Here is a 23,989-nt window from a genome sequence, read left to right as displayed (position 1 = left end):
CAGCCTCCCAAATAGCTGGAACTACGGGCATGTGTCTCCACACCCAGCAGGTAGCTAGATTTTCTGAAGGTCTGTTTTTGTTTTTCATGTATAACTTAGTCTGTTTATGCTGCTATAACAAAATGCTCAAGACTACGTGATGTATAAACTACAGAAACTTATTTCTCACAGTTCTGGGAGCTAGAAGTCCAGTATCAAAGCACCAGTCAGGCCCGTGGCTGGTGAGGGTGCTCTCTCAGCTTCAGGATGGAGCCTTGTTGCTGTGACTTCACGTCGCAGAAGGCAGAAGAGCAGAAGGCGCAACTGCTGTGTGAAGCCTGTTTTATAACGACTTTAATCCTCTTTACAAGAAAGAAGTCCTTGTGACCTATTCACCTCCTGGAGGTCCCACCCTGCAATACTATTACATTGGAGAATACGTTTTAATGTGAATTTTGAAGCGACACAGGCAGACCATAGCACTCCTGGTACAACATCTGTGAAGCCGGGCAACTCAAAGGCACGTTTTAACACATGGGATGGATTCAGTTTTACTTCTGGAATAATGCCTATAAGACATACCCATACCCTCTTCTAGCTGAGAGCTAAAGTCAGAAGTGTTCAAATCACTTTGCAAAGTGGCTTCCCTGAAAACTTTTTTTTGGGGGTGGGGTGGGGAAGGAATGTGGAACCTTGGGTGAGACCACAATATTTTTTTTATTACATGATCATGTTCCAAGCAATTTAAAATGCAAAGTTGGAAAGAGAAACAGAAACTAGTATAGTGGCCAATTCTAAACACACAAAATGGGAGTGGAAAAATTCTTTCCTGTTATGTTTACCACATCTCTCCCCTAAATTATAAGCTCTAATTTGAACAAGTATTATAATAGATGCTTATTTATTCAGAATGGCTGGACAGTGGGCCCACCTACTTAATTTTATTTTTTGGATGAGTTATCAGATATACTACTCAAGGCTTCTCATTTTTAAACTACCTCAATAAATTTAACTAATATGGATTTATTTAATTTTTATTTAATTCAGAAACAGGAATAGAGGGTTTTTCAGATTCTTGGATCTTTACTGTTACATGTGTCTATCCATTTTCTGTGTCTATCCATTTTTGGATAGACATGTGTCTATCCATTTTCTGTGGCTATAGCAAAATTCCTGAGGCTAGATATTTTATAAAGAAAAAAGTTTTCAGCTCCCAGTTTTAGAGGCTAAAAGTCCAAGATTATGCAGCCCCATTGGTTCAGCCTCTAGTAAAGGTCCCAATGGGTACATTACAACATGGTGGATGGCGGCACAGCGGAACATGCGCAAGAGATCACCTGGAAAGAGGGGAAGCACCAATGTTTTATAGCCATGCCAATTCTCTAGCAGCATCTGTAGTCCCGTGACCTCTGGAGTCTGTCTTGCGATGTTTAGAGTCTCACAACACCTGGAGTCTCGCAAAATCTCTGCTTCTGACTCCTGGGGTTCCACCTCCTTTCCCTGCCAAGGGGTCATGTGGCAGGGAGGGACCCGACCTATCATCTTCCAAGGGTTGCACCCCCAGTGACCTATCTCCCACTAAGCCTTACCTATTAAAGGCTCCAGGGCCTCAGTACCGCCACACCAGAGACCAAGCCTCCAGTATATGAATCTTTAGGGGGCAAAACATAGAGCATTATCTCATCAAGGCCCAACTCAGCCTTCTTCCCTCTGCTCAATACCTCCAGCTTCTTCTCTCTGTTTCTTTCTCCTGGTTTTAAGCTCATCTCTTAATGCCATTTCCCTGACAACTTCCTCTGCCGGGAACATTTCCCCTTTATCTTCCCGGCATTCACCTCTCCACTGGACCGTCCTCTTTCCCAAACTACCATCTCCGGCAGCACACTCCCACTCTAGCACGCTGCTATGGATTCACTACCTCCCTGGCGCTCTCGCTCCCCGAAGTAATCTTCCTTCTAGAGTCCACTTGATTATGGGCTGTGCCCCACCCCTACTAGACTGAAAACTCCTACAGAAGGATCTTAACCCTTTCATTTCCCAGGGCCTAGAAGAGCCCTGCCCAGGGCTGCCAGTGGACACACAGTTAATGAATTAATTAAATGAAATAAAGGTAACCAAGTGATGGGCCTCTACAGGTGCCTTCTCTTAGCAGCTTGTTTCACAACCATTTGTTAGATTGTTAGGGATTGATTGTTAAGGTTTTTTCTTTTATGGTACTGGGAATTGAACCCAAGGACATTATATCTGAGCTATACTTCTAGTCCTATTTTATTTTTATTTTGAAACGAGGTCTCCCTAAGTCGCTAAGGGCCTCCTTAAATTGTTTATAGGGATGTGCCACCACATCCGGCTACCTTAAAACTTTTAAGAACTTATTTGAGCGAACTGTGATTCGTGAATTGGGCGGCACCAGACCGCAGGGAGCTGAGAGGGTGTGAGAGGAAAGCATGAATAAAGACTTTGCCAAAGCAAAGCAAATATTTGGTTAAAGTGGAAAATCCCAGCCAGTTGTGGCGGCTCACACCTATAATCCTAGTACTTGGGAGGCTGCTACAGGAGGATCACAGATTTGAGGTCAGCCTCAACAATTTAGTGAGGCTTTCAGCAACTTAGTGAGACTCTGTTTCAAAATAAAAATTTAAATAGGACTGGGATGTAACTCAGAAGTAGAATGCCCCTAGGTTCAACCCCCAGTACCACTGAATGAATGAATGAATGAATGAATGAATATATAAAGAAATAAAGTGAAAATCCCTAACTAAAGGTTAGTTGGTGACTTCTGATTGGTTAAACTTAAAGTTTGTTTCACTGCTTATATTGAGTGAGTTTTTGTTTTGGTCTTAGAAGTTTTGGGATACTACTTATTTATGTATTTATTTATTTATTTATTGGTGCTGATTTTAAGGGGTTTTTTTGGTACTCTGCTACCATGCCCAACTTGAGGGTTTGTTTTTTTCCGGGTCTGATGGAACCCAGGGGCACTTGACCTCTGAGCTACACCCCCTGCCCTATTCTTTATTCTTTGTTTTGAAATGGTCTCACTGAGATGCGGAGGGCCTCACTCAGTAGCTGAGGCTGTCCACAAACTGCGATCCTCTGGTCTCAGCCTCCCAAATGCTGGGATTACAAGCGTGCGCCACCACGCCTGGCTTCCAGGTTGAGTTTTAATGACCCTCCAATTAATTATTCTAATGAGATAAATATTTGTTGATTGATTATTATGTGTAAATTATGGGGGATACAATGTTGAACACAACAAATTCCTGCCCTCTTTTAATTTATAATCTAATCAGGAAGTAAAACAAAAAATTCAGTTAGCTGAATTTTCTGCTTACTTTTTTCAAGTTTTTAACACCGCTGAACTAAATACCAGCTTTCCAAGCAGCTTCATCACCAAACGGTAAACACAGTTTTTGTTTTATTTAGTTCTGGGAATTGAACCAAACACATTTAATTTAAGCAACAGGTGCTAATGAACTTTCTGCCTAGTCTAAACTTCCTCTCCTCTGTCAGAACAGCGCTCAGGGAACTGCATTTCAACAGGGAACTCTGGCCTTTACGGTTCAGAAAAAAAAACAAGTTTACAAAAGCATTAAGTTGCATTAGTATTCTGATACCATCTTAAATCAAATTATCTAAGGTTTTTGATAAGCAACAAAGGAGATTGGAATGTAGCCCTGGAATGTGGATCATTTTGTACTTCAAAAAGTCTGCTTAAAAAAACTCCTTAAAAAAAAAAAAAGAAAAGCTTTTAAGCTACATCCTTATCAAAATCAAGAACTTAAATTATAAAGAAGCCGAAATGGAGCAACTGTATTTGACAGAGGTGAAAGGCAGAGGGGCTCAGAAACTTTGGATTCTCCTTCTCTTTGAGAATCAGTAAAAGCAGTGAAAGCTCTTAAAAAAAAAAAAAATGGTCATGAGCATACGCACACACAAAATCACTGCATGAAATTCTTGTGCAGGTTTAAACCCCAGACAAGAATAGCCTTAACCCGGCCTCTCCCCTCTTGCTAAACTTGCTCTCCAAGCTGCGGAGTCCTGGGACAGCTGCCTAAGCACTGCGTCTTGTTGTTCCCACCAAACCCAGGCAGTCAGCAGTTTCTTTGATCCTGAATGACAATAGATGAAATGAGTGGGGTATTACCCATTGCTTCAAGGAGGAAGGAGGCAAACTAGGTAAAGAAAGAATGAGGCCAGGCATGGTGGCGCACACTTGTAATCCCTGCGCTTGGGAGGCTGAGACAGGAAGATGGCACAGGTTCATAGCCAGCCTCAGCTACGCTACTTAGTGAGGCTCTCAGCAACTTAGTGAGACCCTGTTTCCAAATAAAATGTAAAAATAGGTCGGGGAGCATAGCCCGGAGGTAGAAAGCCCCCTGGGTTCCACCCCATGAATATGGGAATGAGGAGGGGAAGGAAAGGGACCAAGAGGAGAGAGTGGCAGGTGGTGGGAGAGGGGAGAGGCCTGTTCCTCTTCCAGATGTTCAGAATAAGTGCTTGTGGTCCTCAATTCCCACTAACCCCTGGGTCTTTGGGGACTCACCTCCCCAGTGCTCCTGGCCCCTTTCTTTAGGACCCAACTGAATTCTCCCATTTGCTTCTCTTAACCCAGCAGCCATTTATTTATTTATTTATTTATTTATTTATTTATTTATTTATTTATTTTTGTGGTACTGAGAATTAAACCCAGGGACAATCTACACTGAGCTACACCCTCAGCCCTTTCTTTCTTTCTTTCTTTTTTTTTTTTTTTTATCTTGAAACAGAACCTTGCTAAGTTGCTGAGGCTGTCCTGGAACCTGCCATCCTCCTGTCTTGGCCTCCAGAGCCCAGCTGCCTTCTTCAGGACCTTCCGCTTACCTGCTTCTAGATCTGCCGCCTCTCTCAAGCTCTTCATGTTCCTATTCAATAGTGGGGCCTCTAAATGGACCCACTGCTTTGAGGCCTCTCGGTGAGAAGGACAGTACTGGAAAGCAAAATGGTATTTTTCTGGTGTCTTCACTTACCCTGTATAATTACTTTTTATTTTAAAACTTTCTTCATGCTTATTTTCTGGGTTCATTGCAGCGATTCCCTTTGCACTTCTTTGTGTTTTGGTTGCTCTCTTTTTTGCTCTCTAAATCTGACTAGCCCTGGAATTTAGCTCTCACTTTTCTGTTTTCTTTACACTCCTTCCATGAGGAAAGTATTGATCACAATGATGTAATACAGTGTGGCAAGAAAAACATAGGTTTCAGAAGCAGAGAAAAAAAAAAACCCTGCTGAATTCTGGTTCTGCTCACACCGCTATGTGGCCTTAAATTACTAACTTCTCAGAGCCTGGATTTCTTCCACCTTAAAAAAAAAATCTGGACAATATTTCCTTAAAGCTGTTGTTTTGCAGGTCAAGTGGAATATGTTTTGTAAAAATGTCTAAGTGCTTGCCTTATTCTTTGTAGAGCAAACATTTATTGGCTTTAGACCAGATTTGATATAAGACCCTGCGGAACGGAGCAGCAGGTCATTATTTCCTGCCCTAAATCTGCTTAGGATCTGGAAGGGAGCGTGAACCTATGAATGACAGGACACTGTGTCAAAAGCCGCATCTACAAAGCAGAAAAGACCTGTAGAAAGGATGGTGAGCACATCTGTGGCAGACAAGGAGGGTTTCTGAGAAACAGTAATGTTTGAGTTGGATTTTGAAGGATCAGTGTTAAAAAATACCAGCAGGCCAAACAAGCGATGCCAAGCCAGGTACGTGTGAAACAGCACAGAGGAGTCAGGACTCTTCCTAGAACTGAAACATCAGGTTGGAAGTGACAGAAAGAAAGATTGGTGAGGTAGGGAGAGGCCAGATAATACTCTGTGATAATAATGATAATAACATCCAAATTGCTGCGCAGTTACCCTGTGGCAGGCAGTGCTACATAATTTAAGTACTTTGCATACATGAGCTTTAAAACCCTCATGGCAACTGAAGAGCTTGGTTTGGTCTGGTGGCCAAATGAACAGCCCTTGGACCTTTATATAGGGTAAACACTGTGACCACATGTGTATTTAGAGAAGTTATTATGGCATCAGTTTGGAGTTGCTGTTTTTATTTTATTTATTTATTTATTTATTTATTTGGTGGTATTGGGGTTCCTGGAAGCCCTTCTACCTCCGGTCTACACTCCCAGACCTATTTTTACATTTTTATTTGGAAACAGGGTCTCCTAAGCCAGCGCGCGCAGCTGGCTTCGAACCTGCACGATCCTCCTGTCTCTGCCTCCCAAGCGCGGGGATTACAAGCGTGCACCACCACGCCCAGCTTATTTTTTTATTTTTTATTTTTTGCAGTACTGCGGATGAAACCCTGGGGGCATTCTGCCTCTGAGCTACTCCCACAGCCCTATTTTTTAAATTCTTTATTTTGAAACAGGGTCTCACTGAGTTGCAGAGGGCCTCACTAAGTAGCTGAGGCTGTCTGCAAATTGCGATCCTCCTGTCTCAGCCTCCCAAATGTTGGGATTACAAGCGTGCGCCACCACGCCCGGCTTGTTGTTGTTTTTTTAATTGTGAAAAAGGACACATAAAATTTATCACCTTGACCATATTAAAGTGTGCATACAGGTGGCACTCACTCCTGTGCTACGTAACCCCCATCTATCCACAAAACTCTTTTCATCTTTTAAAACAAAGACTCCATACCCAGTAAACAATAACTCCTACTCCCCATTTTGAGCCCAGCTGAATCATATAGAAGCTGAATACTATAAAGTATAGTGGAATCATTTATCCGTTTGTGACTGGCTTATTTCGGTTAGCATAATTTCCTCCAGGCTTATCCATGTTTTTGCATGTGTGAGAATTTACTTCCTTTTTAAGGCTGAATAATAGACGATTGCACATTGTTTACCTATTCACCCACCAGTGGACACAGATTGCTTCTACCTTTGGGTTAGTATGAATAATGCTGCTGTGAACTAAGGCATACAAATATTTCTTTGAGATCCTGCTTTCAGTTATTTTGGCATATGCCCAGAAGTGAGATTGCAGTTTCAGATGGTAATTCCATTTTTAATCTTTCAAGGAACCAATGGGTTATCAGGCTTCAGTCTGGGAGATGAACCTGGGAGGAGAATGCTGGGGGCGGGATGACATTCTGTGGCAAGAGATAAGGACCTTGGTTTCCTTCAGGTGGATAGAAGGAATGTTGTTAAGCAATTGACAAGGACTTGGTGCCTGACTGGCTGTAAGAGAAGGAAGAGGTGGACATTCTGCACCCCCAGTACAGAGAGAGAGAGAGAGAGAGAGAGAGAGAGAGAGAGAGAGAGAGGAGAGAAGAAAAGGGGGGGGGAGAGAGAGAGAGAGAGAGAGAGAGAGAGAGGAAAGAGAGAGAGAGAGAAGAGGGGAGAGAGAGAGAGAGAGAGGAGAGAGGAGAGACAGAGAGAGAGGGGGGAGAGGGAAGAGAGGAGAGAGAGAGAGAGACAGAGAGAGACAGAGAGAGAGAGACAGAGACAGAGAGAGAGAATGAATGAATTAAAAATAGGGCTGGGGGTGTCGCTCAGAGGTAGAATGCCCCTGGGTTCCCTCCCCAGTACTGGAAAAAAAAAAGTTTTCCTATTTGTGTGGTAATCTCTTTGCCATAATGTAATTCTAATAGTGCTCAGTACATAGTAAGCACTTAAAATTCAGTAAGTACTTAAAAGTCCAGTCTCTGAACTTTCCAGCATCTCCTCTCCCTATAATGTAACTGATCAATTCCTTTGTAGTTCTCTGTAATTCTCTGGCATTGTGGATTTACAGGGTGCTATGATTTAAATGTGTTCTTCCAAACTTCATGTGTCAGAAACTTAATCCCCAAATTCACATCTTGCCTGTATTTGGAGATGGGGCCTTTGGGAGATAAGTAGGATGGCTGAGTCCTGCGGGTGGAGGCCCCGTGATGGTGGCAGTGGCTCTGTAGGAGGAAGAGAGACCTGAGCTGACATGCTTTCTCGGGCTCACCCATGATGCCCTCCTGTCATGATGCAGCTGGCACCATAACAGGCTGGCACCAGGCTCTTGGATTTCCAGCCTCCTGAGCTGTGAGCTAATGAAGCCTCTAGTCTCCATAAATTACCCCATCTCAGGTGTAATCCCCCGAACATTGGTACTATTATCCCGGTGGCAAGGAATGTGACAATACACTCTACAGATTTGCATCTATGAAAGAATATTTTCTCACAACTCTCTAATACCTGGCTTTATTTCATGAGAATTTGGAAGAGTTGACCTATTTAAGAGCTTTTATTTCCATTCAAAGTGTTCTATATATTAAAGAAGTTTCTCATTAAAATACTAGAGATTATAGGGCCACACCCCGGTAGTTATTTTGCTAATGCATTCTATTGCTAAAACTTGGTCAGGATTTTCTAAATTTATCTTGAGAGTGGTAAGTTAAAACTATACACTAGCAACTTGGTGAGACTGTCAGTAATCCAGAGAGACCCTGTTTCAAAATTAAAAAAAAAATAAAATAAAAATAGGACTGGGGCCAGGAGTGGTAGTGTACGCTTGTAATCCCAACATTTGGGAGGGTGAGACAGGAGGATTGAGGTTCACAGACAGCCTCAGCTACTTACTGAGGCCCTTTGCAACTCAGTGAGATCCTGTTTCAAAATAAAGAATAAAAAATAGGGCTGGGGGTGTAGCTCAGAGGTAGAATGCCCCTGGGTTCCATCCCCAGACCTGCAAAAAAAAAAAAAAAAAAAAAAAAAAAAATAGGGCTGGGGATGTAGCTGAGAGGTAAAATGCCCCTAGGTCGAATCCCTAGTACCACAATAAATAAATAAATAAATAGTAATATATATATGTGTGTGTGTATATATATATATACATAAATATCTATAAAGAAAACACACAACCCAATAAAAGTGGGCAAAACTTTTAAACCAATATTTAATGAAAAAGATATACATGGTAAGTAAGCACATGAAAAAATATCCAACATCATTACCTGTTAGAGAAATACAAATTAAAACTATGAGATTCCATTCCACACCTAATAGAGGGCTAAATTTTTTAAAAATAGCCATACCAGATATTGCTGCTATTAGAGGAATTGGGATTCAAACCTGCTAATTAAATGTAAAATGGTAGACAGGTGTGGTGGTGCAAGCCTGTAATCCCAGTACTTGGGAGGCTGAGACAGGAGGATCACAGGTTCAAGGATGGCCTCAGAAATGTAGCATGACTCTTAGCAACCTAGCAAGACCCTGTTTCAAAATAAAAAGGGTTGGAGCCGGGCATGGTGGCACACGCTTGTAATCCCAGCATTCGGGAGGCTGAGATTTGGAGGATCACAGTTCGCGGACAGCCTCAGCTACTTTAGTGAGGTCCTCTGCAACTCAGTGAGACCAGGTTTCAAAATAAAGAATAAAAAATAGGGCAGGGGGTGTAGCTCGGAGGTAGAATGCCCCTGGGTTCCATCCCCAGACCCGCAAATAAATAAATAAATAAATAAATAAAAATAAATAAGTAAAAAGGGCTGGGAACTAGGCGTGGTGGCGTAGACTTTGTAATCCCAGTACTTGGGAGGCTGAGACAGGAAGGATGGCAGGTCTGTAGCCAGTTTCAGCTACTTCCTGAAGTTCTCCACAACGTAGTGAGAACCTGTTTCAAAATAAAGAATTAACAAAAGGGCTGGGCTGGAGGTTCAGCTCAAAGGTAGATTGCCTTTTAGTTCAATCTCCAGTACTATAAAAATAAAAATAAAACAGTACAGCCATTTTGGAAGATGTTTGGCAGTTTCTTAACAATGATCAGTTTCTTTCACCTGATCCAGCTGTTCCTCTTGTAGGTGTTTATCCAAGAGAAATGAAAGCATATGTTCATACAATGGCTTGTTCATGAACGGTCAGAGCAGCTTTGTAGATGGTTCCTGAGTTATAATGGCTTGGTTTATAATTGTTCAACTTTGTGATAGTGCAAAAGTGATATTTGTTCAGTAGAAACTGTACATTCAGATTTTGAATTTTGATCTTTTCCTGGGCGAGTGATATGATGGCAATGAGCCACATCTCTCAGCAGTAGGTCAGTTATATTAAATCCATTTCAATTTATGACATTGTTCATTTAAAATGGGTTTATTGGGCGAGAACCCCATCATAAGCCAAGGAGCGTATGTATTTGTAGTAGCCCCAAACTGTAAACAATTAAAATGTTCATTAACAAGGGAATGGATAAACACACTATAGTATATCCATATGATGGAATACTATTATGTAATTCAAGAGAATAAAATAATGAAACATGCAATGACATGAGTGAATTCTGAGATAATACTGCTAAGTGAAAGGAGCCAGACACAGCAGAATATACAATAAATGATTCATTTATATAAAATTCTAGGATACATAAAGTAATATATAGTGCCACAAAGCACAGCCGTGGTTGCCTGGTGAGGCATAGCTTCAAGAAGGGGAAAGGGAGAAAGGTTGCATGAGGAAGCATTGGGGGTGATAGAACGTCCACTGGCTGGGTGTACAATGAATTTTATGTAGGTATATGTATGTGTATCAAATTATACACTTTAAGCCGGGCTTGGTGGTGCACTCTTGTAATCCCAGCATTTGGGAGGCTGAGACTGGAGAATCACGGTTCGAGGACAGCCTCAGCTACTTAGTGAGGCCCTGTTTCAAAATAGAAAATAGGAAAGGGGGTGTAGCTCGGAGGTAGAATGCCCCTGGGTTCCATCCCCAGACCGCAAAAAATAAAAATAAAAAATTATACACTTTAAATATATGCAATTTGTCATATATCAATTATATCTTAATATATAGTTGATTTCCAATTCTAGGAGTCTTCTCATTTTATTTTTTTTTTAATTTTAGTACTGGGGGTTGAACCCAGGGGTGTTCTACTTCTGAGCAAAACCCCTCAGCCCTATTTTATTTTGAAATAGTCTAAGTTTCAGAGGGTTTTGTCAAGTTGCTAAGGCTGGCTGTGAACCTGTGATTCTCCTGTCTCAGACTCCCAAATGGTGTACTGAAATTACAGGTGTGGGCCACCACACTTGGCTCATTTTATTCTTAAACATAGAATCACTTACTCCTATGAAATAAGGTAAATTAGAAAGGAAGGAAGCCAAGAACACAAATGGAATGCAATAGGACAAATAATACTTTAGATAATAAGTTTCAAGCTGGGTGTGGTGGTGCATCCCTGTGATCCCAGTACTTGGGAGGTGGAGACAGGAGGATTGGAGTTAGAGGCCAGCCTCCACAACTTAGGGAAAAGTTTAAGAAAACAGAAGGGGGCGGGGGAGTCTGAGGTATGGCTCAGAGGTAGAATGCCCCTGGGTTCAATCCCAAGTACCAAAATAAAATAAACATATAACAGTGGTAATGTCAGAAAGCACTTCAAGTACCTTGGAAAGGATAATAATTGGCCAAACAAATGTAGCAAATGTTAAAGCCACATGTTATGATTTGGGTTTGCAAAGCCTCCCCAAAAGTTCATGCACTGAGAGAATGCTCCCCAATGCAGGAAGATCCAGATATGGGGCATAGCTGGAGGAATCCTCCAGGGCTGCACCTGTGCTTGGCCCCCTTCTTTCTTTGGCTATGACTTGAGAGCAGTTTTCTTCTGCCAGGCAGTTGTGATATTGCTGCTTTGGAGCCAGCCAACTATGGACTGAACCTCTGAAAACATGAGCCTAAATAAATTTTTCCTCCTCTAAGTTGTTCTTGTCGGGTATTTTGGTCAAAGGGATGGAAAAGCTAACATGCCGCATAGGTATGGAGAGGCATTACGTACATTTCCGCTGTTTGCTCATTGTCAATATCCACCATCAGAATTTTCTCATCATCTCAAACTGAAACTCTGTATTACTTAAACAATAACTATTGTTAAACAAAACTCACGATTTTCATGAGGAAATTGAATATAGTTTTTGACTACTCTATGAAGAATTACTTTTAAGTAGACGAAGATTAATTTGAAGGAGCCAGGCATGGTGGCATACACTTGTCATCCCAGCACTTGGAAGGCTGAGACAGGAGGGTCGCAGGTTTGTTGCCCGGCTCCACAATTTAGTGAGACCCTATTTTAAAATAAAAAATAAAATATGGCTGGAGGTATAGCCCAGAGGCAGAACATCCCTGAGTTCAATCTCCAGTACCAAGGGAAGCAGTCAGACTTGGGTTGCCGCAGGAAGCTTTACAGGTTGGACATTTGATTTCTACTTCGACTCTGGCTACCATTCCTCACATTCATTGGGCTCCCAAAAATGTGGGTGAAGTCTTGTGAATGACACACAGCCACTGTCACACGACTAGAAAAACAGCCCAAACTGCTTGCCCCACGAATAGTGGGTTAATTGTGTCATCTTTGTGTGGGAAGAATGCCCTAATTATCCCTACTACCTCCAGACTCAATTAGCAAATCATTCATAAATCATTTCACTTTCCTCCTTATTTGCCTCTGCCCCTTCCTTCAAGTTCTACCTCCCAAAGTCAGACATAGGAAATTCTTGCACAGCTAAAAGCAGTTCTGTGAATCTCCTTTTCAAGCTGCTTATTTATTTCTAGCCCAAGACGGTTCAACCCTGGCAAGAAATTTAGGTTCCTCTGTGTGTGTGTGTGTGTGTGTGTGTGTGTGTGTGTGTGTGTTACTAAGGGTGGAATCCAGGGGCTTTTCTACCTCTGGACTATACTGCCAGACCTATTTTATACTTTATTTGGAAACAGAGTCTCACTAAGTTGCTGAGAGCCTCACTAAGTAGCTGAGGCTGGCTTCCAACCTGTTAGATCCTTCTGTCTCAGGCTCCCAAGCGTGGGGATTACAAGCCTGTGCCACCACCTCCAGCTGGGCTCCTCTTTGGTGTGTGTGTGTGGGGGGGGTCTAGGGATGGAACCCAGAGGCATTTGACCTTCGAGCTACACCCCCTGCCCTATTTTTTATTCTTTATTTTGAAACAGGGTCTCGTTGAGTTGCGGAGGGCCTCACTAAGTAGCTGAGGCTGTCCGCGAACCGCAATCCTCCAGTTTCCCTAATGCTGGGATTACAAGTGTATGCCACCACCTCCGGTTCTCTTTTTAAGCAGGCTGCCACACCTGGTTGTATGATCTCTTCTGGCACATTACTTTGTATTTGGCAAACAGTTCTCACGCTAGAATTCAGAGGATTGAAACCTCCCTAGATGTGTACCAGAGATGCCTCTCTCCACACAAGGGACTCCTGATTCAAGAGATCACCAGCCTTAAAACACACCCCACCCACCCACCCGCACCAGGTAGAGCAACAGACACTTGGAATTTTGGACTAGCTGAACTCCAGGTAAAGATACTTGTAAACAGGTGTGGTACCATAAAGGACTTGAAACGCCCAGGACTTTGCACAGCATATTCCCCAGTTTCTTCCGCACTACATTTAGAGTTTAGAAAATTAGCTTGAATTTGGGAAGGAGCCGGCTTCAGACCACAGGTGTGGGAGGCTGGGAGGTGAGGAAGGAAGGGGCAGGTGTCAGCGGAGGGGCTCCCTTTAGCCCTGCACGTGGGCTCCAGGGCCGCTCTCGGGGTCCCAGCTGCGGCTGGAGGGGTCCGGCCTCCATCTGGGGGCGCAGGGCCTCAGTGCTGGGGAGGCAGATGAGGCCAGCGCGGGGCGGGCGCCCGCGGTGCTGGGGGAGGGCCGCCTGGCCGCGGGCGGTGGCGTGAGCGCCGGGGCGGGGCGGGGCCGCGCCGCGCGGGGAGGAGCCCTGCCATTGGCCGCGGCCCGCGGGGAGGCGGCCGGGCATTGGGCGCGGGGCCGGCCAATCGCCGCGAGCCAGGGGGCGGGGCGGGGCGTGCGAGCGCGGTGCGGGCGGCGGGCAGGGCAGCAGGCGACTGCGGAGCGCGCCGCCGGCTCCATCCCCAGCCTCCGGCCTCCGGCCTCCAGCCTCCAGCCGCCGCGCCAAGGAGCGAGCTCCGAGCATCCCCCGCGCCGCCACTGCTGGGGCCAGAAGCGGGCCACCGAGCGCCAGAGGCTCCGGGACGCGAGCGCAGCCCCTTCCCGCCACCCGAACCACCATGACCCACTTCAACAAGGGCCCATCCTACGGGCTGTCGGCCGAGGTCAAGAACAAGGTACGGCCGGGGCGGCTCCCGGAGGGCTGCGGCTCCCCAGGGCCGGGCGGCGCTGGGCTCGCTTCGCCCCGTGCGCCCGGGCGCTCTGGCTTCGCCCGGGGACGTCGAGGTGGCCGGGGCGGCCGCAGGGCCGGGGGCGCGGGGTCCCGCGCTCGGGGCGCCGGCCTGGCTTTGTTCCCGCGCGGCGGGCGGTGGGCTCCGGGCGCCTGGACGCCCGCCGCGCCCGCCCCGCGGCTGTAGGGGGCGCCCCTCCGGGAAGGGGGCGCTCCTGCCTGGCGTGCGCCCCTAGGCGGGGCCCGTCCGCGCCCCGGGACCCTGCGAGCGGCCGCCGCCTCCCCGCCCGGGCCGCCCGGGACCCCCGTGCCCCCTCACCTCCACCCCCCTCCCCCGCCGGGATGTGCGGGGAACCGAGTTAGGCGTTTGCGTGGCCAAAGCGGGCCCCTCATTGTTCTGTCTCCTCCGGGGGAGGGAGACCTCCGAGCGTCCCGCCGACCCGGGACCCCTGGGGGCGCCGCAGCCCCTCCCTGGTGTCTGGAGGCAAATTGCCGCTTCTGTTGGAAACCGAGACAAAGCCCCAGCGCGCCGCTTTGGGAGTGGTGTCTGCTGTAGACTTGAGACTTTCCTAAAACCTTGAGAAGTTTGTAGTGCACTCGTGTCCCGGTATCAAGGAGAATGTCTGTGGGTCGCTTTTGTTAAGAGTTTATTCGCTGAGGCGGCTCTAGTTCGAAGTGATTGCAATCTGGGGATGCTCAGCTGTGCTACCGAGCGTAAGAATGCTTCGGGTTTATCTTCGGGACTTTTGGCCTGGGAAAGAGATGAGAGGCGTCCCCCTCCCCAAATCCTCTCCTTCCTTCCTCCCTGCCTGCATTCCAAGCCCCTGACATCAGGGATTTCTAGGGGGAGAAAGCAGCCAATCGGCGTGGAACTGCGCACAGACCGCTCATTGTCTCCTTTCTGCTGTTCCGGCCAAAGCGCCACAAAGGAGGGCTGCGGTGGTTTAATTCTCTTCAGCCTCCCGGGAGCCGGAGCCTGTCAGGGTTGCCACCGCACCGTCCCTCCGCGGGTAGAATGCGCTGGCACTGTCCGTGCGGTGACATCCTGGGGCTGCGGGTGCCGCGCTGTGAAGCGAATTACACGGAGGTAGCGAAGCGCACGGTTGTCAAACTCGGGAGAGCTGTGGCTGTTCTCTCCCGCCCGCCTAGGCTGTGCTTCGCATTCTGATTAAGATTTTGAACGGTCTTGGATGCAGGGAGTTGTTAGTCTGTGTATCTTTAGATCTTTTCCCTTTTCAAATGTGTTGCCCATATTAGAAAACACTTTCCTAAACTGTTTTGTGAGTGGCTTGTGTATGTATCGAGTATACAACTCATCGACTGAACAAACAAACCAACGTTGTTGCAAAATATTGGTCCTTTCTTCCAGGCTTTACAATTTAAGTTTAGGAAAGCGTTCAGGGCATTGGCATGTCCAAACTGTTGGTTGCAATTGCATGGCCTGGCTTCTGCGCTTTAATTATAATTCCCCAGGTGGTACGTGGCTGGGAGCAGTTCAGTCCCTCTACCTTTGCATTGTAGAGGAGGTACTGATAACTTTGGCTGTCCTACCAGTGACTGACTCTTCTTGAATGTTAATAGCCAAGCTAACTTTCTTTTTGCTGACTAATGTAGTAGCTTCTGCTCTTTTCCTATCTTTTACTGAGCAGACCCAAAGGAAATGCATCAACTAAGGTTAGATGACTATAATTATAAGGTTTTAAAGAGTAAAAACAGTAAAACCTCAGTTTTCAGAACCTTTGGAAAGTTGTAAAGGCTGTGGGATTTTCCCTTTAAGCGCCAACCCCATTTTTTAATAACCCCTTTCATTTATGTGGTCCTTTCATAGAGTATCCTTTCATAGGAAGTCTTTTGATCTTAACAGCAGAGCCGCCCTAGAGGTGGAGGGGACTGCTGGGGTTATCCTGCATCTTTTACAGAATCTCAGAAAGGGTGCCACTGACTGGAGGTCACAGAAGAAAGTAGAAACGGTCCAAGAATTTCAACTTTGAAAATGATGTCTTATTTTAGTGAGGGGCTGAGACATTTTCTTCCACAAGTGACTTATCTGCCCCTCCCCCTTGTTTTGTGGTCCACCTGTCAGTTCTTGACATTGTGATTATTCATGTAATGCAGTTTCTATATCTGGACTTGGAAACTAAGCATCCATGCTTGCTAGGCCGTTGTGCAAGATGGTGCGTTGCAGCTGAGAGCTTAGGTCTGTTGGGTACAGTGGATGTATGGAAACAGGAACTTTGATATTGCGTGATTCGGACACCTTTTAGGGTCTTCTTGCCTTTTTATGTATTGCAGAATTTATATGTTTATTAAGTGTCAAGCCTTTTCCCCTTAAGACCTCATCTAATAAAAGGAAGAAAGCCTAAACATCTTGGGGAAACAATATAGAGTGGACTTTGAATCAAACAAAGGGTCCAGCTCCTTCTTGCCACTTACCTTGTGTGATATTGGCAAGTATTTAACAGCTCTCTCCTGGTTTCCTAATTTGTAAAATGGGGTGAGGGTAGTTACCACACCTCAAAACACTGTGTTGTTAAGGTGTGGCTGGCTCTTTTTAAGTTACTTAATGACTATATTGTAGCTATTAACTCTTAGTAATGGAAATTAGTACTAGTGATACATTAATTAGATACATATATTTCTTCTTTAAGTGTTCAGTTTCCATTAATAAACCTTTGATCTATCTATCTATATACTGCAAAAGTGGTTCATCAACAAATTGAAGGAGACTTTGATCTTAGATACTTTTAATCCATAAAATTTCTGGGGGAAATCTTTAAACTTACGACATTTGTTTGGTGAAATGACAATACATAGCAGAATATATAAATTTTCATTCTTTTTTTTTTTTTTGTGGTACTGGAGATGGAACCTAGGGGTTTTCTACCTGTGGGCAATACTCCGAGACCTACTTTTTATATTTTATGTGAAAACAGGGTCTCGCTAAGTTGTTGAGAGCCTCATTAAGTAGCTGAGGCTGGCTTTGGACCTGCATGATGCTCTTGTCTCAGCCTCCCAAGTATTGGGATTACAAGTATGTGCCACCATGTCTAGCTTGAATTTTTTTTCTAATGGGGCAAGAAGATGTTGAAACCGACCTAAAAAATTTTTTTTTTCTTCAGCCTGGAATATGAACAGTCTCTTTACTAACAACAAATAGTACAGATCATTCAGTAAGAGGAGGGAAACAACTCATAAAGTGATACCAGCCAGGTTGAGCCCACCTTTGATTGTATCTTGGGGACCAAAAGGAGGAAAGAAATAGCTCTATGCCTAGTAAGCAGTGATTTTAAAAAAAAAAAAAAAAAAAAAAAGCATAACCGATCCTCAGGGGAAGCACAACATTTCCTGACAGTTGACTCTAAACAAACTGTTGGAGTCAGGATATTTCCGTAAGTTGAGCATGTCCTTGCGTGGCTTAGAACAAATGCTACAGGGACATGCAGGGACATTTATTTTCTTTCCTTCTTTCCTTTTTTTTTTGTACTGAGGATAGAACCCAGGGACCTTTTTCCTCTGAGCTACACCACTAGCCCTTTTTATTTTTTATTTTGAAACAGGGTGTTGTAAGTTGCTGAGGGTCTCACTAAGTTGTCTCAGAGACCCTTTTTATAGGTCTCTGAAAGTGGAAGAAATCAACTGAGTTGAGAAGGCTATGGCAGGGGAGCTGCAGTGATCTTACCTCAGTGTGTGTTGGGGGAGGAAACATCGAAGTGTAGAAGAATGGAATTGGAATCACATCCTTAGTCTTCTGTTCCCTTGGAATTTCTTTTTCTTTCTTCTTTCTTTCTTTCTTCCTTTATTCTTTTTTTTTTTTTTTTTTTTTTTTTTTTTTGCAGTACTGGGGATGGAACCGGGGGTGCATTCTACTTCCAAGCTACACCCCTAGCCCTATTTTTTATTCTTTATTTTGAAACAGGGTCTCACTGAGTTGCAAAGGACCTCACTAAGTAGTAACAAACTATCCTTCAACTACCATCCTCCTGTCTCAGCCTCACAAATGCTGGGATTCCAAGCGTGCACCACCATGCCCAGCTCCCGTGGAATTTCTGATTGAAGCAAGAGAGCTACTTGCAGAGTCTTTTTGGTTATAAGATGTTATTTCTCACCAGCTAAAAATCACGTTGGAAGGCATTACACTAAAACCTTCAGTCAATGAAGAGTAAATTAAACAACCATATAATAAGCATTAAGAGCCAGTGTTCCAGAGGTTCTCCCAGCTGTCTGCCCAGTGCCCTTTGAACAAACAGCTGCTCTGAGCAGAGCCAGGGTCAGAATAATCCCAAGGTGGCTCTAGCTATAAATTGTACCTTAAGGTGAAGCACCAGTATCCATCATAAAAACTCAGAGATTGGATTAGCTTTTCTTAAACTTTCAAGTTCAGAAAGAGATTTTCAATTAAAAACATGTTTTTTCTATTTATTATTCATCTCTTTCTGCCAGAGATAATGGCATCTTTCTTATTTAATAATATATCTCAAAGTCTATATTTTAGAATAGTCTGATGTGTTAGTTGCTCAGTAAATACTTGTTGATTTGATCAATTTACCCATCAGGAATAGATTTTGCTGTGTCTAGAAACTGGAAATTTATCCTGCTAACGTTATCCCTGTAAGAGGATTCTATAGTGCAAGTAGGATAATTTTGAAGGTTGTGATGATTATTAGTGTGTTTTTCTTAAGCAGTTTGTTTTATCAGTTAATATTACCTTGAAAACTTATCACTAACATAATTTCCATCTTTGCTGATGATTTGGGGATTATCTCTTAAACATGTTTTGGCTGGATTCATTCTCAGACCCTCCAGTAAAGGAGAGAAGGCACTGGCCCCTCTGCGAGGCTTTGTCTGGTGTCCGCTCTATCTCCCAAGGACTTCCCAAGAAATGACCGTGGGACCAGTCCAGGCCTTTGCTCCTGGTAGAGACTGGCCTTGGCAGTTTTTCTGTTTGCTATTTTTGTTTTAACTGTCTTGACCCCAAACGATAAAGACACACTTTGCTGAAATTAGGGGAGGTAGCATGCTTCCTCTTTAAAATGCTCAGATTTAACTGAGTTTTAATGAGGGTCATTATCAGGCTCACTGCCCTGTGACCTACAGCTTTTTATACTGTTCCTTTATGAAAATTGTACTATCTGCCTCTGCTTTTTAGGATTTCAGAAACAGAATCAACAGCAAAGACATTACCAATATTAACATTAACCTGAGACAACATACTGGTTTCCCCCTATGCTTGCTTCTTTCCCATGTCGGGACAAGAGAATTAATGCCCAGCCCATCTCACTACCTTGTACACCCTACTCAGCAGTATATCATGAGCTATGATTAATATTGGCTGTGAATTTTTTTAAAAAGCATGATTCGATAGTTTTGGTTTTTCAGCTTCTTGTTACCGTGATATCAAGAATAGTAAGGGAATGCTTTATATGTCCTTTTTTTTGGTACTGTAGGTGGAACCAAGGGGCTTTTCTACCTCTGGACTATACTCCCAGACCTTTTTAAAATATTTTATTTGGAAACAGGGCCTCACTAAGTTGTCGAGAGCCTCATTAAGTTGCTGAGGCTGGCTTTGAACCTGTGTGATCCTCCTGTCTCAGCCTCCCAAGCGCTGGGATTACAAGCGTGTGCCACCATGCCCAGCTTATATGTCCTCCTTATTATGATTAGGTGGTGGTGGAAGGAATATTATTCCTAAAATTTTTTGAAAGATTCCATTTTATTCTGGGCATTGACTTTCTATGGTATACCACATGCATTGGTTTTCTCTAACTCCCAACTCATTTTATAACTTTTTTTTCCCTAGTACTGGGGATTGAACTCGAGTATTCTACCTCTGAGCTATACTCCATCCCTATTTTTCATTCTTTATTTTGAAGCAGAGTCTTGCTAAGTTGTAAGGACCTCACTTAAGTAGCTGAGGTTGGCAAAAACCTGGAATCCTCCCGTCTCAGCCTCCCAAGTACTGGGATTACAAGCGTGTGCCACCGCACCTGGCTTTCTTAACTGTTAATCATACTTTCCTAGGCCCTCAGATTTTTGTTAAGGCTTTCTGGTGTCCTGGGTGGATCTGGGTTGTTGTGGGGACTCAAGCTTATACAGTTTGGGAGTCCTCATCATGAGAAATGCAAACCAATCTTGCAAGAATAAAAACATATCCACGTAAAACCTTGTGAGTTAGAAGGTGTCCTCATAGTCTCGTCTAAAGTTCTTGTCAGAGAGAAAGTGAACCCAGTGTTTAGAATGAGTTAAAGGGATCAGAGTCCGGGTTCTGTGTCTTACTGTGGACTCTGGGCAAGTGACTTAACTGGTGGATGTCTCACCAGTGAGATGAGGCTGTCCTAATGCTCACCTTTACTAGGTTGTCAGGATAAATAAACAAGGCATCTAAGTCATGTAAATTGTTTAGAATAATACCTGGAACCCAAAGTGCACATTATCTTAACAGTAGTCATTGTTCTGCTTTGCTGTTTTTCTGAGCTTTACTTCTAGATGTTGAAACTATCTCCAGAAGCTAAAGGTTCATTTATACGTCTGTTTATATCTGAATGAGGCTTCTGGCCAGTGGGGGACCTGCACACCAGGCAGTGCCACTGCTCTCACTTTGGCAGCAGAGTGTGATCTGCCTCAGGAGCACTCATCCGGACTCCTCCATCTGGCCGCCTGTGAGGCATTTTCACAGTGATGCCCAGGGTCTCTGCAGGTGCTCCCTCTGTCCAAAGTGCTCAGGTACCTAGAACTTTCTATGGAGCCAGAGTCCTTGCTTTGAGCATGGTAATTTTCTGCTTTTTCTTCCTCAGAGGTTGATTTCTCTTAAACAAGATGCATCTTTCATATCGTGATTTCAGGTGGGGCTTGTGTTCCTCTTCGATTCACTGGTAAACATATTTTCTTGCTCGTTACTGGGAACGCTCTGTTTTAAATTTTTTTTTTTTAAATGAATCCTATACCTCAGTGTGTGTTAAGCAAGTGTGTGTGCAGAGAAGACTCGCTCCTGGCTTGCTTTTGAGAGGTAGGGAAGGAACTTCCCCAATCCTCCCTCTGCCCCCAGGACTGGGGAACTGTAGAGTGTGGGTGTGACTTTTGGGCACAGCATCTGCAGTGGGATGGCCAGGAAACTGGGGGCAGGAGTGCAGAGAAGAGGCCCTTTGTGCTTGAAAGGATTCTTCTGACCTCAGCATGGATGGTTACTTCCCCATCTTTCCCCAAGAATTTTCCAGGGAATCCTAGCTGTAGAGTCGCCATACTGGGCTGGCTGGGATTCTGCATTGCGCCTTCTCTTCCCCTTCTAAATATTTGGACACTGTTCTTTCTTTTCCCCCAGCTTCTCAGCCCACCTCCCTGGTGCACAGGCCCCACCAATGGCCAATGGAAAGAGTCGGTGCTTCATTGTTGAACTTTTTCCTCTCCTTTTGTTTCACATGGGAGGAAATAGGAGAGAGAAAATAATCAATACCATGTGTGGCAAGTCCCCCTGTTGGTTAATTCAGACATGTGATTCTACTTTGAATGCAAAAAATAGCAACAGCAATCCTACTTCTAAGCAAGTATGGAAAGCACACACACCAAAACCTCCTATTGCAAGCTTGTTGGGACCTTGGCAGCAGAGCTGGAACCCCCAGGGCTGCCCTTCAAGGGCCATGAGTGGTGGGTGCCTTCCCCATTGAGCTGTTCTCTGCTCTGAAGATGGGGGTGCATTTGTTCCTTGTTTTCCCTTTCTTTTTTCAAACTTGATTGCTATATTAAAAACCCTTCATCCCCCACCCTGGCCACACACATGTCTACCTTGTCAGCCAGATTTTCATTTCTAATCTTCTCCAGGCTTGATTTCTTTCCCCTTTCCTTTTACCCCCCAACATCCAGTTGCTTTTGCTGTAGACATCTTTTCTTATAGCTGGTCTTACAGAACCAAAGCACCCATTTGGCAGGCGGCTACTTTTTAGAGGGGTTAGTGTGGGTTAAGACTTAGAATGCTTTTTTCTGAGCCATCTCTGCTAAATACCTTGTTATGAACTTCTGGACTGTGCTGGCAAAGACCTTTGAGACTGCAGATTCCAATGGGCTGGGTTGAATCTGTGCTCTTTAACTCAGTAAAGCTGTATGCATCAGTGATACTATGCATGATAGCTCCTTTTGTGTTTGCTGCAGTGATACAATATCAGTAATGGTAGCTACTTTTGTAGCCCCTTCTGCCCCACAGGGTTTGGCTCTTTTCCTAACTCTTGGGGGTCTAACTATCTTCCTCCTTAGCTGGGGCTATGAGTCTGCCACCACACCCAGCTGCTATATTACTACTTTTTTTTTTTTTTTTTTTTTTTTTTGGTACTGGGAATTGAACCTAGGGCTTTTTCTTTTTTTTTTTTCTTTTTTCTCTCTCTTTTTTTTTTAATCTCTGAGCTACATCCCCAGCACTATTTATTTTGAAACAGGATCTTATTAAGATCTTGAGGCAGGTCACAAACCTGTAACCCTCCTGTCTCAGCTTCCCAAGTACTGGGATTACACGTGTAATCTCAAGCCACCACATAATTAATTACAAGTCACCATGCCCGGCTTCACCATGCTACTTTTTGATGTACTCTCTCCCTTCATGTTTCCAAGGGTTGAAAAGACTTTACATTCAGCTTGCCACCCTCTCTGCTTCATCTGTGTGTGACACAGCTGCCTGTACTGTAGACTGGGTATGGTGAGTTCCTGGCTTGGCTTGGCAGGGGGTAGAATAGGTGTGTTTGGGGCGGTGGGGGAGACCAGAGGCAGAAAAGATTTAGACTTTGCAACCAACTCTTCTGAGACCTTGCTGAGCACATACCTTTGGGCAGGTCATCTCTGGTGTCTTCCTTGCTTATAAAAACCTCTCCTCTTTTGATATTTTTATTTTGTAAACTAAATAATTGTGAAGAGTACAAACTGGGCCAAAATGTAAAAGTATCCTATATCCCTCACCCTCCCACCCCAACCACTTTGACTAGCATTCAACCATTTTATAGACTGAATTGGTCTATTTACATTTCTACTCTTTACTTACCACATACATACTGGTAGATATTTCCTTTGAAGGTATGGAAAATACATAACCCTAGACCTAACACTTCAGTGTATATTAGATATGATCAAAATGCTTTCATAATCAATTTATAATTTCTACCAGTGATAATGAAAGAGGAAGAAGATCTCCTTGGTGTGTTAAAACAAAACAAAACAACAAAAATACCCAGGTGTGGTAATGCATGTCTATAATCCCAGTATGTGGGAGGATGAGACAGAAGGATTGCAGGTTTGAGAACAACCTCAGTAACTTAGACCCTGTTTCCAAGTAAAAAATAAAAAGGACTAGGAGTGTAGCTCAGAGGTAGAACTCTCCTGAGCTCAATCCCCAGTACCATTAAACAAAAGAAAACAAAACAAAAAACAAGCCCAAACTATATCCAAGTGGTCTTGGCAAAGTTCAAGGCACTTGCTTTGCTTCTTAGTTACCAAGTTGTGAGTCAGTGCCCTTTGTGGTCCCTACGCCATCCTTTACCTGGCCAGGCTCAGGTGGGAGTAGGCAGAGGGACGGGTAAGGGCACGTTCACAGATTATCTGATAATCAATCAGATAATCAACTAGTGTTTAAAGTAGAAAGCTTAAGCAGCATCAGAATGATCTCATGTCAAAGTGACTATCAAATCATGTCAAGTCATTGGCTTTTTATGGTATACAGTCAGTGACCCCCTCCCATGGGTTCCACATCTGTGAATTCAATTAATCATGGGTTAAAACTATTTTAAAAAATTGTGTCTGTACTGAACATGCACAAACTTCCTCCCATCATTATTTCTTAAGTGACATAGTATAGCAACTACCTATAGAGCATTTACATTGTATTAGTTATTATAAGTAATCTCTGATTTAAAGTAT

At 44.0% G+C, this 23,989-nt stretch overlaps 1 protein-coding gene across 2 annotated transcripts in view; it reads left to right on the top strand.

Moving 5' to 3' along the window:
• Positions 1–13,991: 13,991 nt before the first annotated feature.
• Positions 13,992–23,989, top strand: part of CNN3 (calponin 3) — a gene marked incomplete at both ends in the record, with an annotated part of 32,107 nt that continues 22,109 nt past the window's right edge. For both annotated transcript variants that reach the window (XM_080691730.1, XM_080691729.1), the window contains one exon: positions 13,992–14,048. In XM_080691730.1, the coding sequence (XP_080547856.1) occupies positions 13,992–14,048 (57 nt within the window). The remainder of the gene's footprint in view (positions 14,049–23,989) is intronic.

Source organism: Muscardinus avellanarius (assembly GCF_963383645.1).
Source record: "Muscardinus avellanarius genome assembly, chromosome: 3".
Classification (NCBI taxonomy): domain Eukaryota; kingdom Metazoa; phylum Chordata; class Mammalia; order Rodentia; family Gliridae; genus Muscardinus; species Muscardinus avellanarius.
The sequence above is the reverse complement of the archived record's forward strand: the minus strand, read 5'-3'. Positions and strand labels throughout refer to the sequence as shown.